This window comes from Salmo trutta, chromosome 34 (genome assembly GCF_901001165.1).
Source record: "Salmo trutta chromosome 34, fSalTru1.1, whole genome shotgun sequence".
Lineage (NCBI taxonomy): Eukaryota > Metazoa > Chordata > Actinopteri > Salmoniformes > Salmonidae > Salmo > Salmo trutta.
In genome coordinates, this window is record NC_042990.1 from 5623546 (window position 1) to 5642681 (window position 19136).

Genomic DNA, 19136 nt, shown 5'->3' on the forward strand with positions numbered 1-19136 from the left:
GAAACGGGTAACAAAGTATCTAGATCCACAGTAAAACAAGTCCTATATCAACATAACCTGAAAGGCCGCTCAGCAAGGAAGAAGCCACTGCTCCAAAACCTCCATTAAAAAAGCCAGACTACGGTTTGCAACTGCACATGGGGACAAAGATCAAACTGTTTGGCCATAATGACCATCATTATGTTTGATCGAAAAAGGGGACCCTTGAAGGAAAAAGGGGGAGGCTTGCAAGCTGAAGAACACCATCCATGATGCACAAGGGTGGCAGGTCCGTATTTTAATTATTTATTTGATTGTCATTTTTGCTCGTCTTCATCAAGGGTGTCAATCATTTCGGACCACACTGTACACTACAAACAAGTCACAAAACCTCAAAGCTGTACACAATGCCACATCTGTAATGGTGGTGTTTCTGATTCTTTCTCAGTGCATGTGGTCATAGCCACACCCGGCAGGATCCTAGACTTGATAAAGAAGGGCGTGGCAAAAGTGGATAGAGTCCAAATGATGGTGATGGATGAGGTTAGTGTGTAAATACATGTTGTACTTGAGTCCATCAACCCCTGACTGTAATCAACTACTGTAGATGACTCTAGAGAATCAGTCCTCTTGATCTATTTTGTTACGAGCCACTCACTATTCTTCATCAGGGCCTTCAAATCTCGTCTGGTTCATCAACCTACCAAAGAGGTTAAAGGCGCTACATGTAACAGTTCCCCGGCAACCAGCGCCAAATGTCAATTTCATACCAGTAGTAGCAAATTTAATAGAAATACACGATTTAAAACATACTTTTTTTTTTAGAGTACTGTGTGACTCTGCTAATGCTCCATTTGAATGTTTTCTCTTCTCAGGCGGACAAGCTGCTGTCTCAGGACTTTGTAGTGCTTATCGAGGATATCATCAGCTTCCTGGCCAAGGGCCGTCAGATCCTACTCTACTCTGCCACCTTCCCCATCAGCGTGCAGAAGTTCATGGTGAGTAGTGCCACATGTTGGCAGCCATGTGGTATCACGAACAGGCCGTTCTGTTCTGCTATTCCGTAACGATAAAATATACGTTATTGTCCATTTACATGAAAAATGCTGCTATTCTTGCTGAACAGTGTTACCCTTGATCTCCTTCCGGAGAGCAGCAGCTCAAAACATTGGGCAAGATTGTGTGTGGGGTCATCTGATGCGCTTGGCCTTCTCCCTTGCCCGTTTATCAGAGGCCCTGAAGCTCCCTGCACTGTAGCCCACAGAACTTCGACCCCAGGTTCACAGTCTGCTTGAGGTTACCCTTATTAGCCACTGACAGCCCACCATACCAGGCCAGGAAACTGAAAGTCAGCACACTCTCTAAATGGCAGGTGTAGTACATTGAACACAAATATAAATGCGAAATCCATTCCAAGAGTTAGTCAGGGCATAAGTTTTTTTTTTTTTTTTTTTTTTCTCCTCCAGCCACTCTAAAATGACACCAAGAAAAAGGATGATTCTTTAAAGTTCCTAAAACAATAAATGTATTACTAGTAAGAAGTAGTATATTGTTTAATTTAATTTATTGTGACCCGAGTCTTTAAACCAAAATATGACAGATGAGACAAATGTTCACCTGCCCCTTTAAATGCAGGAGGTTCGCGATTCAAGTCATGTTTGTGCCTGTGAGATTGATCCTGACAAGTAGAAGCATTGTCATCTCTTCCCCAGCAGTTGAAACTCAAGCATAGAAAACAACCTAGCTTGTGAACAAAATAGTGCTTTGATTTAATTTACCAGTTATGAAACAAAATGGTGGAAATACTTTAGACTGCTACTGTAGCATTTACAGTACCAGTCAAAAGTTTGGACACCTACTCAGTTTTTCTTTATTTTTTACTATTTTCTGCATTGTGAATAATAGTGAAGACATAACAACTATGAAATAACACATGGAATCATGTAATAACCAAAAAAGTGTTAAACAAAATATATTTTATATTTGAGATTCTTCAAAGTAGCCACCCTTTGCCTTGATTACAGCTTTGCACACTTTTGGCATTCTCTCAACCAGCTTCATGAGGTAGTCACCTGGAATTAGAGGTCGACTGATTATGATTTTTCAACGCCGATACCGATTTTATTGGAGGACCAAAAAAAGCAGATACTGAATAATAGGCTGATTTATTTATTTTATTATTTTTTTTATTTTTTTATTTTTATATATATATATTTGTAATAATGACAATTACAACAATACTGAATGAACAATAACTTATTTTAACTTAATACATAAAATCTATTTAGTCTCAATTAAATAATGATACATTCAATTTGGTTTAAATAATGCAAAAACACAGTTGGAGAAGAAAGTAAAAGTGCAATATGTGCCATGTAAAAAAGCTAACGTTTAAGTTCCTTGCTCAGAACATGAACATATGAAAGCTGGTGGTTCCTTTTAACATGACTCTAAAATATTCCCAGTTAACTAGTATGGGCCAGGTGGGATGCTTGCGTCCCACCTGCGGGACACAGCCAGTGAAATAGCAGGGCGGCAAATTCAAAACGGCAAAAATCTCATAATTCAAATTTCTCAAACATACTATTTTACACCATTTTAAAGATACACGTCTCCTTAACCCAACTTCATCGTCCAATTTCAAAAAGGCTTTACGGCGAAAGCAAAACATTAGATTATGTTAGGACAGTGCCTAAAAAATAAAAGCCACACAGCCATTTTCCAAGCAAGAACAGGCGTCACAAAAAACAGAAATACTGCTAAAATTAAGCACTAACCTTTGATCTTCATCAGATGGCACTCATAGGACTTCATGTTATACAATACATGTATATTTTGCTTGATAAAGTTCATATTTATATATAAAAAAAAATAATTTACATTGGCTCCTAATGTGACATTGGCCAACCGCTGTGACAGATTTCAAAAAAGCTTCACGGGGAAAGCACACTTTGCAATAATCTGAGTACAGCGCTCAGAAAACAACAGCAGGCATCTGAAGTCATAAATAGCATTATAAATATTCACTTACCTTTGATCTTCATCAGAATGCACTCCTAGGAATCCCAGGTCCACAATAAATGTTGTTTTGTTCGATAAAGTCCATTTATGTCCTTTTTGTTCGTGCGTTCAGTAAGCTACTCCAAATGTAGGAAGCGTGCAGAAAATTTCATGACGAAAAGTCAAAGTTCTATTTACGTTCGTAGAAACATGTCAAACGACGTATAGCATCAATCTTTAGGGCCTTTTTAACAACTTCACTAATATTCCAATTTTGCCTGCCATTTGAGTTCTGTTATACTCACAGACATCATTCAAACAGTTTTAGAAACTTCAGTGTTTTCTATCCAAATCTACTAATAGTATGCATATCCTACGTTCTGAGCCCGAGTAGTAGCCAGTTTAATTTGGGCACGTCATTTCATCTGAATTTCCGAATACTGCCCCGTCACTAAAAAGTTAAGAAGCTTTAGGTTGTAGTTATTATAGGACTATTTTTCTCTACAATTTGTATTTCATATACCTTTGACTATTGGAGGTTCTTATAGGCACTATAGTATTGCCAGCCTAATCTCGGGAGTTGATAGGCTTGAAGTCATGAACAGCGCTGCGCTTCAAGCATTGCGAAGAGCTGCTGGCAAACGCAGGACAGTGCTGTTTGAATGAATGCTTTTGAGCCTGCTGCTGCCTACCACCGCTCAGTAAGACTGCTCTATCAAATCATAGACTTATTTATAATATAATAAATACACAGAAATACGAGCCTTGGGTCATTAATATGGTCAAATCCGGAAACCATTTCGAAAACAAAACGTTTATTCTTTCAGTGAAATACAGAACCGTTACGTATTTTATCGAACGGGTGGCAACCCTAAGTTTACATATTGCTGTTTACATTGCACAACCTTCAATGTTATGTCATAATTATGTACAATTCTGTGGGTGGCCCTCTTGAACCATGTGGGGACAACAGACTGGGATAAGGCTTGATTGAATATGTCTGTAAACACACCAGCCAGCTGGTCTGCGCATGCTCTGAGGACGTGGCTAGGTATGCCGTCTGGGCCGGCAGCCTTGCGAGGGTTAACACGTTTAAACCTGTTAGGGACAGACGTTCCGCTAGCGGAACGCCTCACCAATATCCAATGGTATAGAGTGGCGCGAATTACAAATACCTCAAAAATGCTATAACTTCAAATTCTCAAACATATGACTATTTTTACACCATTTTAAAGACGAGACCCTCCTTTATCTAACCAGATTGTCCGATTTCAAAAAGGCTTTACAACGAAAGCAAAACGATTTCGTCCCACGTACCCTAGAGAGGTTAAATGTTTTACTCACATTGGCTGCGATGGAGAGCTTGCAAGTTTTGGTAGTGGGCCGTGGCAGTGTATTGTCCTCAAAGCGAGCAAATAAGTTGATTTAATTTGTCTGGGAGCAAGACGTTGGTGTCCCCGATGGGGATGGTTTTCTACTTGTAGTCCGCGATTGACTGTAGACCCTGCCACGTACATCTCATGTCTGAGCTTTGTCTCTATACTGATGCTTAGCTTGTTTGATTGCCTTGCGGAGGGAATAGCTACACTGTTTTGTGTTCCGTCATGTTTCCGGTTGCCTTGCCATGATTAAAAGCAGTTGCTCTTGCTTTCAGTTTTGCGCGAATGCTGTCATCAATCCACAGTTTCTGGTTTGTGAATGTTTTAATAGGCACCGTGGGTACAACATCACCGATGCACTTGCTAATAAACTCGCTCACCAAATCAACGTATACATCAATGTTGTTGTCTGAGGCTATCCGGAACATATCCCAGTCCACGTGATCGAAGCAATCTTGAAGCGTGGAATCAGATTGGTCGGACCAGCGTTGAACAGACCTGAGCACGGGCGTTTCCTGTTTTAGTTTCTGTCTATAGGCTGGGAGCAACAAAATGGAGTCGTGGTCAGATTTGCCGAAGGAAGGGCGAGGGATGGCTTTGTGTGCGTCGCGGAAGTTAGAGTAGCAATGTTCTAGAATTTTGCCAGCCCAGGTCGCGCATTCGATATGCTGATAAAATTTAGGGAGCCTTGTTTTCAATTTAGCCTTGTTAAATTCCCCAGCTACAATAAATGATACCTCAGGATATGTAGTTTACATAGAGTCCAATGAAGTTCTTTTAGGGCCGTCGAGGTGTCTGCTTGGGGGGGATGTACACGACTGTGATAATAAAAGAGAATTCTCTTGGTAGATAATGCGGTCGACATTTGATTGTAAGGAATTCTAGGTCAGGTGAACAGAAGGACTTGAGTTCCTGTATGTTGTTATGATCACACCACAACTTGTTAATCATAAGGCATACACCCCCGCCCTATTTACCAGAGAGATGTTTGTTTCTGTCGGCGCGATGTGTGAAGAAACCGGGTGGCTGTACCGACTCTGGGTCTTCCAAATGGACAATGGGTCTTCCAAATGGACAATGACCCCAACCATACTTCCAATGTTGTGGCAAAATGGCTTCAGGACAACAAAGTCAAGGTATTGGAGTGGCCATCACAAAGCCCTGACCTCAATCCTATAGAAAATTTGTGGGCAGAACTGAAAAAACATGTGTGAGCAAGCAAGGAGGCCTACAAACCTGACTCAGTTAGACCAGTTCTGTCAGGAGGAATGGGCCAGAATTCACCCAACTTATTGTGGGAAGCTTGTGGAAGGCTACCTGAAATGTTTGACCCAAGTTAAACAATTGAAAGGCAATGCTACCAAATACTAATTGAGTGTATGTAAACTTCTGACCCACTGGGGATGTGATGAAAGAATTAAAAGCTGAAATTAATCATTCTCTCTACTATTATTCTGACATTTCATATTCTTAAAATAAAGTCATCCTGACCTAAGACAGGGAATTTTTACTAGGATTTAAATGTCTGGAATTGTGAAACACTTCATCTCAGTTTATTTGGCTAAGGTGTTAACTTCTGACTTCAACTGTATCTCCCGCTAATTCCGCTATCTACCCGCAGGTGGCGGGTGTTAATTTCAGGACCTGGTTTCAGTTCATATTTAAATAAATTCATTAGGTCATAATCTATGGACTAAACATGACTGGGAATACAGATATGCATCTGTTGGTCACAAATACTTTAAAGATTTTTTTTATTTTTAAGTAGGGGCGTGGATCAGAAAACCAGTCGGTGTCTAGTGTGACCACCACTCTATGCATCTCCTTTGCATAGAGTTGATCAGGCTGTTGCTTGTGGCCTGTCATTTCACACTCGAGTTAGACAAGATTGACAATTTAATCTGACAATATTAGGCCTATCAGTTGTCAAATTGTACATGAAGAGATGGGCGCAGCTTGTAATTTTACAGATGCAGTGAAAGGAGTATCACTTCGGAGTCATATGCAGGTAAAATATTTTGACTTCTATATAATGAGTCAGATGGAGGATCGGATATTGAGCTTGAAATTGACGTTGCTGATGTGTTCATCTGATTCTGATGTTGACTTCGAGCCTCCACCTCTGATGCCTGAGCTTTGCTGCAGAAAAACCAGAACAGAGCCATATAAGGTCTATATACGGTCCCACAGTTGACAGTGCATGTCAGTTCAAAAACCAAGCCATGAGGTCGAAAAAAATGTCCGTAGAACTCCGAGACAGGATTGTGTCAAGGCACAGATCTGGGGAAAGGTACCAAAACATTTCTGCAGCATTAAAGGTCCCCAAGAACACAGTGGCCTCCATCATTCTTAAATGGAAGAAGTTTGGAACCACCAAGACTCTTCCTAGAACTGGCCGCCCGGCCAAACTGAACAATCAGGAGAGAAGGGCCTTGGTCAGGGAGGTGACCATGAACCTTATGGTCACTCTGGCATAGCTCCAGAGTTCCTCTCTGGCGATGGCAGAACCTTCCAGAAGGACAACTTTATCTGCAGCACTCCAGCAATCAGGCCTTCATGGTAGTGGCCAGATGGAAGCCACTCCCCATTAAAAGGCACATGACAGCCTGCTTGGAGTTTGCCAAAAGGCACCTAAAGGACTCAGACCATGAGAAACAAGATTCTCTGGTCTGATGAAACTGAGATTAAACTCCTTGGTCTGAATGCCAGAAGTCACGTCTGGAGGAATCCAGGCACTGCTCATCACATGGCCAATACCGTCACTACGGTTAAGCACGATGGTGGCATCATGCTGTGGGGATGCTTTTCAGCGGCAGGGACTGGGAAACTAGTCCGGATCGAGTTAAAGATGAACAGAGAAAAGCACAGAGGTGAAAACCTGCTCCAGACTGGGGCAACGGTTCACCTTCCAACAGGACAATGACCCTATGTACATAGCCAAAATAACGCAGGAGTGGCTTTGTGACAAGTCTCAATGTCCTTGAGTGACCCGGACTTGAACCCGATCGAACATCTCTGGAGAGACCTGAAAATGGCTGTGCAGCGACGCTCCCCATCCAACCTAAGAGCTTGAGAAGATCTGCAGGGAAGAATGGGAGAAACTCCCCAAATACAAGTGTGCCAAGCTTGTAGTGTCCTACCCAATTAGACTCAAGGCTGTATTCACTGCCAAAGTTGCTTCAACGAAATGAGTACTTAATTAAATGTAATTTCAGTTTTAATACATTTGCAAAAAATTCTTAACCTGTTTTTGTTTGATTGTGGTATTGTGTGTAGATTGATAGAATAAAACACAAATTAATACATTTTAAAATAAGGCTGTAATGTAGCACAAAGTGGGGGGGGAAAAATCAAGGGGTCTGAATACTTTCCGAATGCGCTGTATGGGGTGGACTTTTTCCGAGAGACCATGCCACTCAAACGCTTCAGAGAGATTCTGCCACACCTGCGGCAGGTGCTCACGAAATGAGGCCCGTGAGAACTGCAGTGCAACAGATTTTGTTTGTGGGACTTGCTCACACAGCCACGAAGCGGTGTGCTGACTGTGGGCCAGAAGCATAAAGAGAAGACATCGTTTCATGCTAAATGCATGCATATAAGGACACGACAGTTTCCAGTACAATCAACAAATCATTGTTTTGTCATGAATATATTTCCACAAATGTATTTATGCAATTCATCCTTTACAATTGTTCATGCACTGGGGGTTTCGTTTAGGAATACGGCAAATCATTTCAACCGTGCATCTGGCTGGTTATATTATTATTCTTTTTAGTTTCAACTTTGTCGAAAGAAGCTATAACTGGACTTTTTATTAATTACTATAACTAATTACTACAAATAAAGTTGGTCAAATGGATTGCACTAATGTTTTCATTGCAAGGGAAATGAAAAATCAGCTATAGGCCTATGTTTTTGTCAAGGGTATGTTTTGCATAATTATACAATCTAAACAAATACATTACATTTTTTTTGTTGATATTTCCTCATTTATTCATGCAATTTATCCTTGACAATAGTTTACGCACTATTTATCAGGCATCGGTGTTCATGTTTACGCACCTTGCGAGTTGATATGTGTCTGATATATATGCTGAAGGGGACGCATGGCAACGTTCTCTAGCAGGTACTTAAAGGCTGGAAGACCACGCGGTTGTAGTGTTAAAGAGAGCCCAGAAGATGTCTGCCAGCTCGTCTACGCATTCCTTCAGTAGCTGTCCTTTGATTTTGTCTGCTCCGGGTTGCTTTATTGGATACGACTCTCTTGAAGACTCGTCTCACCACCACCTCGGCGGTTTGCTCCATCCAATGCCTGGTTGTTCCCTCAGGCTTTCTGTTACAGCGGAGAAGTCGTGATTATCAAAACGACAGTAAAAAGTTTTGAGTTCATTGACAAACTACTCCTCGTCCTTTTGTTTTTCCCTTGGGTTTTCTTCTTGACTTGCCCGATAAGGTTTGCCAGGCCTGCCTGAGATTCCCTGTGTGGAACATATTTTACACTCTCTTTTTGTAGTTGTCCTTAGCTTGGGCTATGTGGTGTTTTACTGTCCTCTGAAGGGTTTTACCTTCCTCTTGGTAGCATGCAAGAAAGGCTGTCCGTTTCATCTTAAGTTGCTGCAAGGGTCTAGCCGTGTGTGTGTGCGCCCATGCACACGTGTAGTTATCCTAGCATTGATTTACTCAGGCACTTCAATAACCTTCTCTCCTCCTTTTTCTCTTTTCTTGTCCCCATTTCTGTCATCATTCTCTCCTCCCTTTCTGCTCCTTCTCCACCAGGCCAAGCACCTGCAGAAGCCCTATGAGATCAACCTGATGGAGGAGCTGACTCTGAAGGGCATCACCCAGTACTACGCCTACGTCACTGAGAGACAAAAAGTCCACTGTCTCAACACGCTCTTCTCGCGGGTAAGCCTTGAAGACGTTGAACACATACACACTCTTTTTTTTATTTATTTTTATGTGAATGTACCTGTTGTCTGGTATGTGGGCACAGATTAGTGTACCACAAAACCTTTACAGGCAGCCTTTATTACCATCGGTAGTAATGAGTTCGACAAACTTCTAAGGCCGTGGCTGCAGATCCGGACTTTTCCCGCACCTTTTTTCCCCCAGGACTAAATGTCCCGAAGCTTCTGCACGTGTTCGGATCACATGCATTTTCTTTACCTCTACTATACCCACACATTTTAAGGTCTCCTTCACATTTCTCACTGTCAATCGTGAATGATAATTCTTCAAGTTTAACCTGTGAAAAGTCGTAGCATCTACATACCAACTAGGGCTGTAATGGTGACCATATTACTGCCACGCCAGCGGACACGAGTCATGACCACAGTCAAATCCCATGTGACCCGTTTAGTCACGGTAACTAGGCTTCTCCAAAACTGCGCTCTCATGCCACTGATGGTCCTTAGTAGCCTACCGAACTTGCTATAACTGCCAGTCGCTAATGGCTTGTATGCAGCGCTTTATTTTCCATATAATCACTGAGACAATCAATTGCAATCCAAAGTCAAAGAAAACACTTAATGAGTGCTCATGTTGGGCAACATTTCTATAGGCTTGGCCTGCTATATTTATTTCTCAAATTTCCTAATATTAAGTGCTTTGCTTTATCACAGGGGTAGCCTACCTGCCTGGCATGAAAGTTACCCGTGGGAAAAGCATCCTTGATTCCATATTTAAGTCCATATGGATGATGTGCTATTGTTCACCTGCCCCTGTTCCACCAGGTGCCTGATAATGGTCCATTCTAAATCAAAACTAATTTCACAGTTGTGGCCAAAACTTTTGAGAAGGACACAAATATAAATTTTCACAGTTTGCTGCTTCAGTGTCTTTAGATATTTTTGTCAGATGTTACTATGGAATACTGAAGTTTAATTACAAGCATTTCATAAGTGTCAAAGGCTTTTATTGACAATTACATGAAGTTGATGCAGAGTCAATATCTGCAGTGTTGACCCATCTTTTTCAAGACCTCTGCAATCCGCCCTGGCATGCTGTCAATTAACTTCTGGGCCACATCCTGACTGATGGCAGCCCATTCTTGCATAATCAATGCTTGGAGTTTGTCAGAATTAATGAGTTTTTGTTTGACCAGCCACCTCTTGAGGATTGACCACAAGTTCTCAATGGGATTAAGGTCTGGGGAGTTTCCTGGCCATGGATCCAAAATATCGATTTTTATTTTTTTTTGTTCCCTGAGCCACTTAGTTATCACTTTATTTTTTTTACTTTTTCAAATCATAGTTGCACACATCATATAGCCTAGCCCATAGGCCTGTATGTTTTAATAAGGTTTATATCGCAACTAAAGTGGCAAAATGACTCCAAACAGCCTATAGATCTAGGACCCCTGGAACACGGTTGGAGAGCACATAGTGAAACTCAAACCTACTGACGACACAACTACTGACCACGTCCATAATGTAGGGCCCAAAGAACCTGCAACACAACTACTGACTAAAATTACTAAACCACTATTGATAACGACCACAAATATAACTATTGATAACGAGCACTGCTGACCAGAACTACACGACTACTGACCACATCTACTGATCCACACCACTACTGAGCACAACCTCACACCTACTGACCACAACCACACACCTACTGACCACAACCACACAACTGACCACAGCTACTTAACACAATCACTCAACTACTGACCACAACCACGCTACTGACCACAATTACTATGGACCGACAACCACACAACTACTGAACCAAAATCACTCAACTAATTGACCACAACCACACAACTACTGAATAAAACTAATGACTACAAGCACACAAGTACTGAACTACACAACTAATGACCACAAGCACACAACTGCTGACCACTACTGACCAAAAATACTGACCACAACAGACTACAACACTACTGACCACAGAACTATTGACCACAACCACACAACTGCTGACCACCACTACTAACCACACAACTGCTGACCACCACTACTAACCACACAACTGCTGACCACCACTACTAACCACATAACTGCTGACCACAACTAATTAACCACATAACTGCTGACCACAACTAATTAACCACATAACTGCTGACCAAAACTAATTAACCACATAACTGCTGACCACATAAATCAAATCAAATGTATTTATATAGCCCTTCTTACATCAGCTGATATCTCAAAGTGCTGTACAGAAACCCAGCCTAAAACCACAAACAGCAAGTAATGCAGGTGTAGAAGCACGGTGGCTAGGAAAAACTCCCTAGAAAGGCCAAAACCTAGGAAGAAACCTAGAGAGGAACCAGGCTATGAGGGGTGGCCAGTCCTCTTCTGGCTGTGCCGGGTGGAGATTATAACAGCACATGGCCTAGATGTTCAAATGTTCATAAATGACCAGCATGGTATAATAATAATAATAATAATAATAATAATAATAATAATAATAATAATAATAATCACAGTAGTTGTCGAGGGTGCAACAAGTCAGCACCTCAAGAGTAAATGTCAGTTGGCTTTTCATAACTGCTCATTGAGAGTATCTCTACCGCTCCTGCTGTCTCTAGAGAGTTGAAAACAGCAGGTCTGGGACAGGTAGCACGTCCGGTGAACAGGTTAGGGTTCCATAGCCGCAGGCAGAACAGTTGAAACTGGAGCAGCAGCATGGCCAGGTGGACTGGAGACAGCAAGGAGTCATCATGCCAGGTTGTCCTGAGGCATGGTCCTAGGGCTCAGGTCCTCTGAGAGAAAGAAAGAGCGAATTAGAGAGAGCATACTTAAATTCACACAGGACACCGGAAAAGACGAGAAATACTCCAGATATAACAGACTGACCCTATCCCCCCGACACAATCTACTGCAGCATAAATACTGGAGGCTGAGACAGGAGGGGTCAGGAGAGACTGTGGCCCCATCCGATGATACCCCCGGACAGGGCCAAACAGGCAGGATATAACCCCACCCACTTTGCCAAAGCACAGCCCCCACACCACTAGAGGGATATCTTCAACCACCAACTTACCATCCTGAGACAAGGCCGAGTATAGCCCACAAAGATCTCCGCCACGGCACAACCCAAGGGGGGGCGCCAACCCAGACAGGAAGACACGTCAGTGACTCAACCCACTCAAGTGACGCACCCCTCCTAGCGACGGCATGGAAGAACACCAGTAAGCCAGTGACTCAGCCCCTGTAATAGGGTTAGAGGCAGAGAATCCCAGTGGAGAGAGGGGAACCGGCCAGGCAGAGACGGCAAGGGCGGTTCGTTGCTCCAGAACCTTTCCGTTCACCTTCACACTCCTGGGCCAGACTACACTCAATCTGGCTAACAGCCTGCTGCCTGGCCTGCACCCCATTTCATTGTGGAGCTAGGGGAGTTAGAGCCCTGTCTATGTTCGTAGATAAGATGAGAGCACGCCTCCAGCTAGGATGGAGTCCGTCACTCCTCAACAGGCCAGGCTTGGTCCTGTTTGTGGGTGAGTCCCAGAAAGAGGGCCAATTATCTACAAATTCTATCTTTTGGGAGGGGCAGGAAACATTTTTCAACCAGCGATTGAGTTGTGAGACTCTGCTGTATAGCTCATCACTCCCCCAAACTGCTGACCACAACTAATTAACCACACAACTGCTGACCACAAGCACACAACTATTGACCACAAGCACACAACTGCTGACCACAACTATTGACCACAAACACACAACTGCTGACCACAACTATTGACCACAAGCACACAACTGCTGACCACAACTGTTGACCACAAGCACACAACTGCTGACCACAACTATTGACCACAAGCACACAACTGCTGACCACAACTAATTGACCACACAACTGCTGACCACAATTAATTGACCACACAACTGCTGACCACAACTAATTAACCACACAACTGCTGACCACAAGCACACAACTATTGACCACAAGCACACAACTGCTGACCACAACTATTGACCACAAACACACAACTGCTGACCACAACTATTGACCACAAGCACACAACTGCTGACCACAACTGTTGACCACAAGCACACAACTGCTGACCACAACTATTGACCACAAGCACACAACTGCTGACCACAACTAATTGACCACACAACTGCTGACCACAATTAATTGACCACACAACTGCTGACCACAACTAATTGACCACACAACTGCTGACCACAACTAATTAACCACACAACTGCTGACCACAACTAATTAACCACACAACTGCTGACCACAACTAATTAACCACACAACTGCTGACCACAACTATTGACCACACAACTGCTGACCACAACTATTGACCACACAACTGCTGACCACAACTAATTGACCACACAACTGCTGACCACACAACTGCTGACCACACAACTATTGACCACACAACTGCTGACCACAACTAATTAACCACACAACTGCTGACCACACCACAACTGCTGACCACAACTATTGACCGCACAACTGCTGACCACAACTATTGACCGCACAACTGCTGACCACAACTATTGACCGCACAACTGCTGACCACAACTAATTGACCGCACAACTGCTGACCACAACTAATTGACCGCACAACTGCTGACCACAACTAATTGACCGCACAACTGCTGACCGCACAACTGCTGACCGCACAACTGCTGACCGCACAACTGTTGACCCCCACAACTGTTGACCCCCACAACTGTTGACCCCCACAACTGTTGACCCCCACAACTGTTGACCCCCACAACTGTTGACCCCCACAACTGCTGACCACACAACTGCTGACCACAAGCACACAACTACTGACCACAACTATTAACCACACAACTGGTGACCAAAAGCACACATCTACTGACCACAACTATTAACCACACAACTGGTGACCACAACTACTGACCACAACCACAAATACTGATGCCACAGCTGAGCAGCTTACCGATCGCTGTAGCTGTACACAGCCCATCTGTAAATAGCCCATCCAACTACCTACCTCATCCCATATTGTTTTTATTTACTTTTTTGCTCTTTTGCACACCAGTATTTCTACTTGCACACCATCATCTGCACATCTATCACTCCAGTGTTAATTTTCTAAATTGTAATTACTTTGCTACTATGGCGAATTTATTGCCTTACCTCCTTACTCCATTTGCACACACTGTATATAGATTTTTGTATTGTGTTATTGACTGTACTTTTGTTTATCCCATGTGTAATTCTGTGTTTTTTTCTCGCGCTGCTTTGCTTTATCTTGGCCAGGTCCCAGTTGTAAATGAGAACTTGTTCTCAACTGGCCTACCTGGTTAAATAAAGGTGAAATAAAAAAAAAGCTCCTGACCAACACAGCTCCTGACCATAACCACAACTACTGAACACACAACTACTGACCACATCCATGCTGTAGGGCTAAAGAATCTGCAACACAATCACACAACTACTGATCACTACTAACTAAAGCTACTAAACCACAACCAAAATACTGACCAAAACTACTGACCACAGCTAATAACCAAATAACTATCAAAACTACTGAATACATCTACTGACCACAACCACACATCTACTGACCACAACCACACAACTACTGAAACGCACAACTATGACACAACTACTGACCACAACCACCCAACTACTGACCACAACCGCACAACTACTGACCACAATTACTGACCACAACCACACAACCACTAACCACAACCACACAACTACTGAAACGCACAACTACGACACAACCACTAACCACAACCACACAACTACTGACCACAATTACTGACCACAACTACCGAATGACCCAATTACTGAACTCCACAACTACTGACCACAAATAATGACCCACAGAACTACTGACCATAACACAACTACCATTACTGACCACAACCACACAACTACTGTACCACAATCACACAAATAGTTGAACACATTTTTTATATAACCTTTATTTAACTAGGCAGGTCAGTTAAGAACAAATTCTTATTTACAATGATGGCCTAGGAACAGTGGGTTAGTTGCCTTGTTCAGGGGCAGAACGATAGGTTTTTGTCAGCTTGGGGATTCGATCTAGCAACCTTTCGGTTACTGGCCCAACACTCTAACCATTAGGCTACCTACCGCCCCATGCACACAACTGCTGACCACTACTGAACACAACCCCACAGTTACTGAACACAGCTACTGACCACAACCACACAGCTACTGACCACAACCACACAACTGCTGGCCCACGCGCGCAACTACTGACCCACAACTAATGAACCACACAACTACTGACCACGTCCATGCTGTAGTAGCGTTTGCTCTCATTAAATGTGAAGCCTGTTATATTATCAGATCAATTCTCTGTGTAACTATTCCGTGATTAAACGAATCACGGAATGGTAATTAACTAGGAAGTCGGGGCACCACAGGAAAATGTTTATAGAGTTGCAATTTCCCGACTAACTATTTTATCTTATCAGTTAGTCTTCTATTAATGTATTATTACCTCATCACTCTCATTCCTAAACGTCGCAAACCCTTGGATATCTGCACAAACCCTAACATAAATCATGAATCAGCGATAAACCAATTTGTATAATTATTTACTAACTAATCAAATCACAGAATTACATAAACACACACACAATAGGCCATACATTGACTAACATGATACAAAGAAAAAGTCCCTAGTGGACGAAACTGATATGACGTTTTGATAGACAAAGTAAAGGGGTGGGGACTGATAAGAAAGAGCGGGAGAACAGAATGAACCCACTACATACATACAGTTGAATACGTTCATCGTAAATATGGAATTTTAGCACCCTAACAACCGCTCATTTGGATTTTAGAAATCCAATGTACAGTACATATTTTATGAGTGTATCCCTTTGTTGTCCCTCTGTGATCGCCGGTCCGTCTGCTGGATAGATTGTCGACAGAAAGTCTCTGGTTTGGACACCAGAGATTAAAGTCTTTCGTAGTTGTAGCTTGTTGTAATGTATACATCGGAGTACCATTCGGAAATGTTCTTGAGAATGGATCTTTCCGAGTACCATTGTTCTTAGATCAAATACGTTTACCAGACTAAAGTATTTAAACAGCTGCAGCCTGAATAATTGGTCTTTAGTTTGTAGATGTCTTAACTATTTCAGTGTGGGGATCTCCACGTTCTCTGGTCTTGTCCTTTGGTAGAGTTGCCAACCATTTCAAAGTAGCGACAGCTTCCATGTTTTCTGGTCTAATGTAAATTTAGCTGGAAGTGGTTTTTATACTGGAGTAGAAAAGGGGGCGTTCCATGACGCCGATGTAAATGTCTGTGCTCACGGGGTGTGGTCACTGACTAGTTAAACTTTATATGAAAAAAACATTTTCTCATTGAGAAGGCTAACATCACGTTTCATCTTCTCACAAATAGTTTCATATTTAATCATATACGTTCCACAATATTTAGATGTAAATCTGGTAACTGAGAAATATACACATTCAGAGAAACAGTTATGATGATCTGCTGTGGTAGTTACATTACAAATTAGTAAGGAATTTGACATGATTGTTTAAGTACCCACGGACAATTTCAACTGGTTACATTATTCAACCTTTTTGAGGTTACCATACTGCAAAGTATTTCTCTGTGGTAACTAAGGGATTCTCAACTTTCATTTTGGCAGAGTGGGGAAAGGAGTTTCGGTATTTACGACCGTCATAAACCTGTGGCGGGAGAGGGGGCTATGATCCTCACCCAAAAGGGGCACATCATAACAATACTGTAAGGCCAAAAGAATCTGCAACACACACAAATGAATAAACCACAAATACTGACCACTGCTACTGAGCACTACTACCGAGCACAACCACACATCTACTGAACCACAGACCTACTTACAAACCCTACTGACCACAACACTACTTACCAACTCAACTACTGACCATAACCACACAACTACTGAACACACAATATGCCGCCAGAGGTCTCTTCACAGTCCCCAAGTCCAGAACAGACTATGGGAGGCGCACAGTACTACATAGAGCCATGACTACATGGAACTCTATTCCACATCAAGTAACTCACGCAAGCAGTAAAATGTGATTTAAACATGGATAAAACACCTTATGGAACAGCGGGGACTGTGAAGAGAAGCATGCATACACACACAATAACATATTGTGAAATCAGTCAATCAAGTGTATTTATAAAGCCCTTCTCACATCAGCTGATGTCACAAAGGGCTGTACAGAAACCCAGCCTAAAACCCCAAACAGCAAGCAATGCAGGTGTAGAAGCATGGTGGCTAGGAAAAACTTCCTAGAAAGGCCAGAACCTAGGAAGAAACCTAGAGGAACCAGACTGAGGGGTGGCCAGTCCTCTTCTGGCTGTGCCAGGTGGAGATTATAACAGAACATGGCCAAGATATTCAAATGTTCATAGATGACCAACAGGGTCAAATAATATCTGTTGTGAATTATATCTGAAATCTGTTGTGAATGTATTGTAATGTTTTTAAAATTCTATAACTGCCTTAATTTAGCTGGACCACAGGAAGAGTAGCTGCTGCCTTACAAATACACAACTACTGACCACGTCCATACTGTAGGGCCTAAAGAACCTGCAACACAACTACATAACTACTGACCAAAACTACTAAACCACAACTACTGACCACAACTAATAACCACACACCTACTAACCACAAACTACTGTCCACAACCACAAAAATACTGACCACAACTACTGACTACCAGTACCAACCACATCCAGAGTACTGACCACAACTACTATACTACAATCACACAACTAATTGACCACATCACCACAGCTACTGACTACCAGTAAAAATCAAATGTTATTTATCACGTACACATGGTTAGCAATGTTAATGTGAGTGTAGCAAAATGCTTGTGCTTCTAGTTCCGACAATGCAGTAATATCGAACGAGTAATCTAACCTAACAATTTCACAACAATTACCTTATACACACAAGTGTAAAGGAATGAATAAGAATATGTACATAAAAAAATATATATGAACGAGTGATGGTATAGAACGGCATAGGCAAGATGCAGTGGATGGTGTAGAGTACAGTATATACATATGAGATGAGTAATGTAGGGTATGTAAACATTATATGAAGTGGCATTGTTTAAAGTGGCTAGTGATACAGTGGCTAGTGATGTTTAAAGTGGCTAGTGATGCTAGTGATAGAAGCTGCGCCTTCTTCACCACGCTGTCTGTGTGGTTGGACCATTTCAGTTTGTCCGTGATGTCTACGCCGAGGAACTTAACTTTCTACCCTCTCCACTACTGTCCCGTCGATGTGGATAGGGGGCTGCTCCCTCTGCTGTTTCCTGAAGTCCACGATCATCCCCTTTTTGTTTTGTTGATGTTGAGTGTGAGGTTATTTTCCTGGCACCACACTCCGAGGGCCCTTACCTCCTCCCTGTAGGCCGTCTCGTTGTTGTTGGTAATCAAGCCTACCAGTGTAGTGTCATCTGCAAACTTGATTGAGTTGGAGGCGTGCATGGCCACGCGGTCATGGGTGAACAGGGAGTACATGAGGGGGCTGAGAATGCACCCTTGCCCCCAGTGTTGAGGATCAGCGGGGTGGAGATGTTGTTACCTACCCTCACCACCTGGGGGCGGCCCATCAGGAAGTCTAGGACCCAGTTGCACAGGGCGGGGTCGAGACCCAGGGTCAATCTTGAAGCGTGGAATCTGATTGGTCGGACCAGCGTTGAACAGACCTGAGTGCGGGAGCTTCCTGTTTTAGTTTCTGTCTATAGGACGGAAGCAACAAAATGGAGTCGTGGTCAGCTTTTCCGAAAGGAGGGCGGGGGAGGGCCTTATATGCGTCTCGGGAAGTT

At 42.7% G+C, this 19136-nt stretch overlaps 1 protein-coding gene across 1 annotated transcript in view; it reads left to right on the forward strand.

Annotated features, from left to right (window-relative positions):
- LOC115173390 (probable ATP-dependent RNA helicase ddx6) overlaps positions 1-19136 on the forward strand; it is a 68976-nt gene that overhangs the window by 9315 nt on the left and 40525 nt on the right. The window contains exons 7-9 of the mRNA XM_029731424.1: positions 428-522; positions 855-977; positions 9135-9263. Coding sequence (XP_029587284.1) covers positions 428-522; positions 855-977; positions 9135-9263 — 347 coding nt within the window. The remainder of the gene's footprint in view (positions 1-427; positions 523-854; positions 978-9134; positions 9264-19136) is intronic.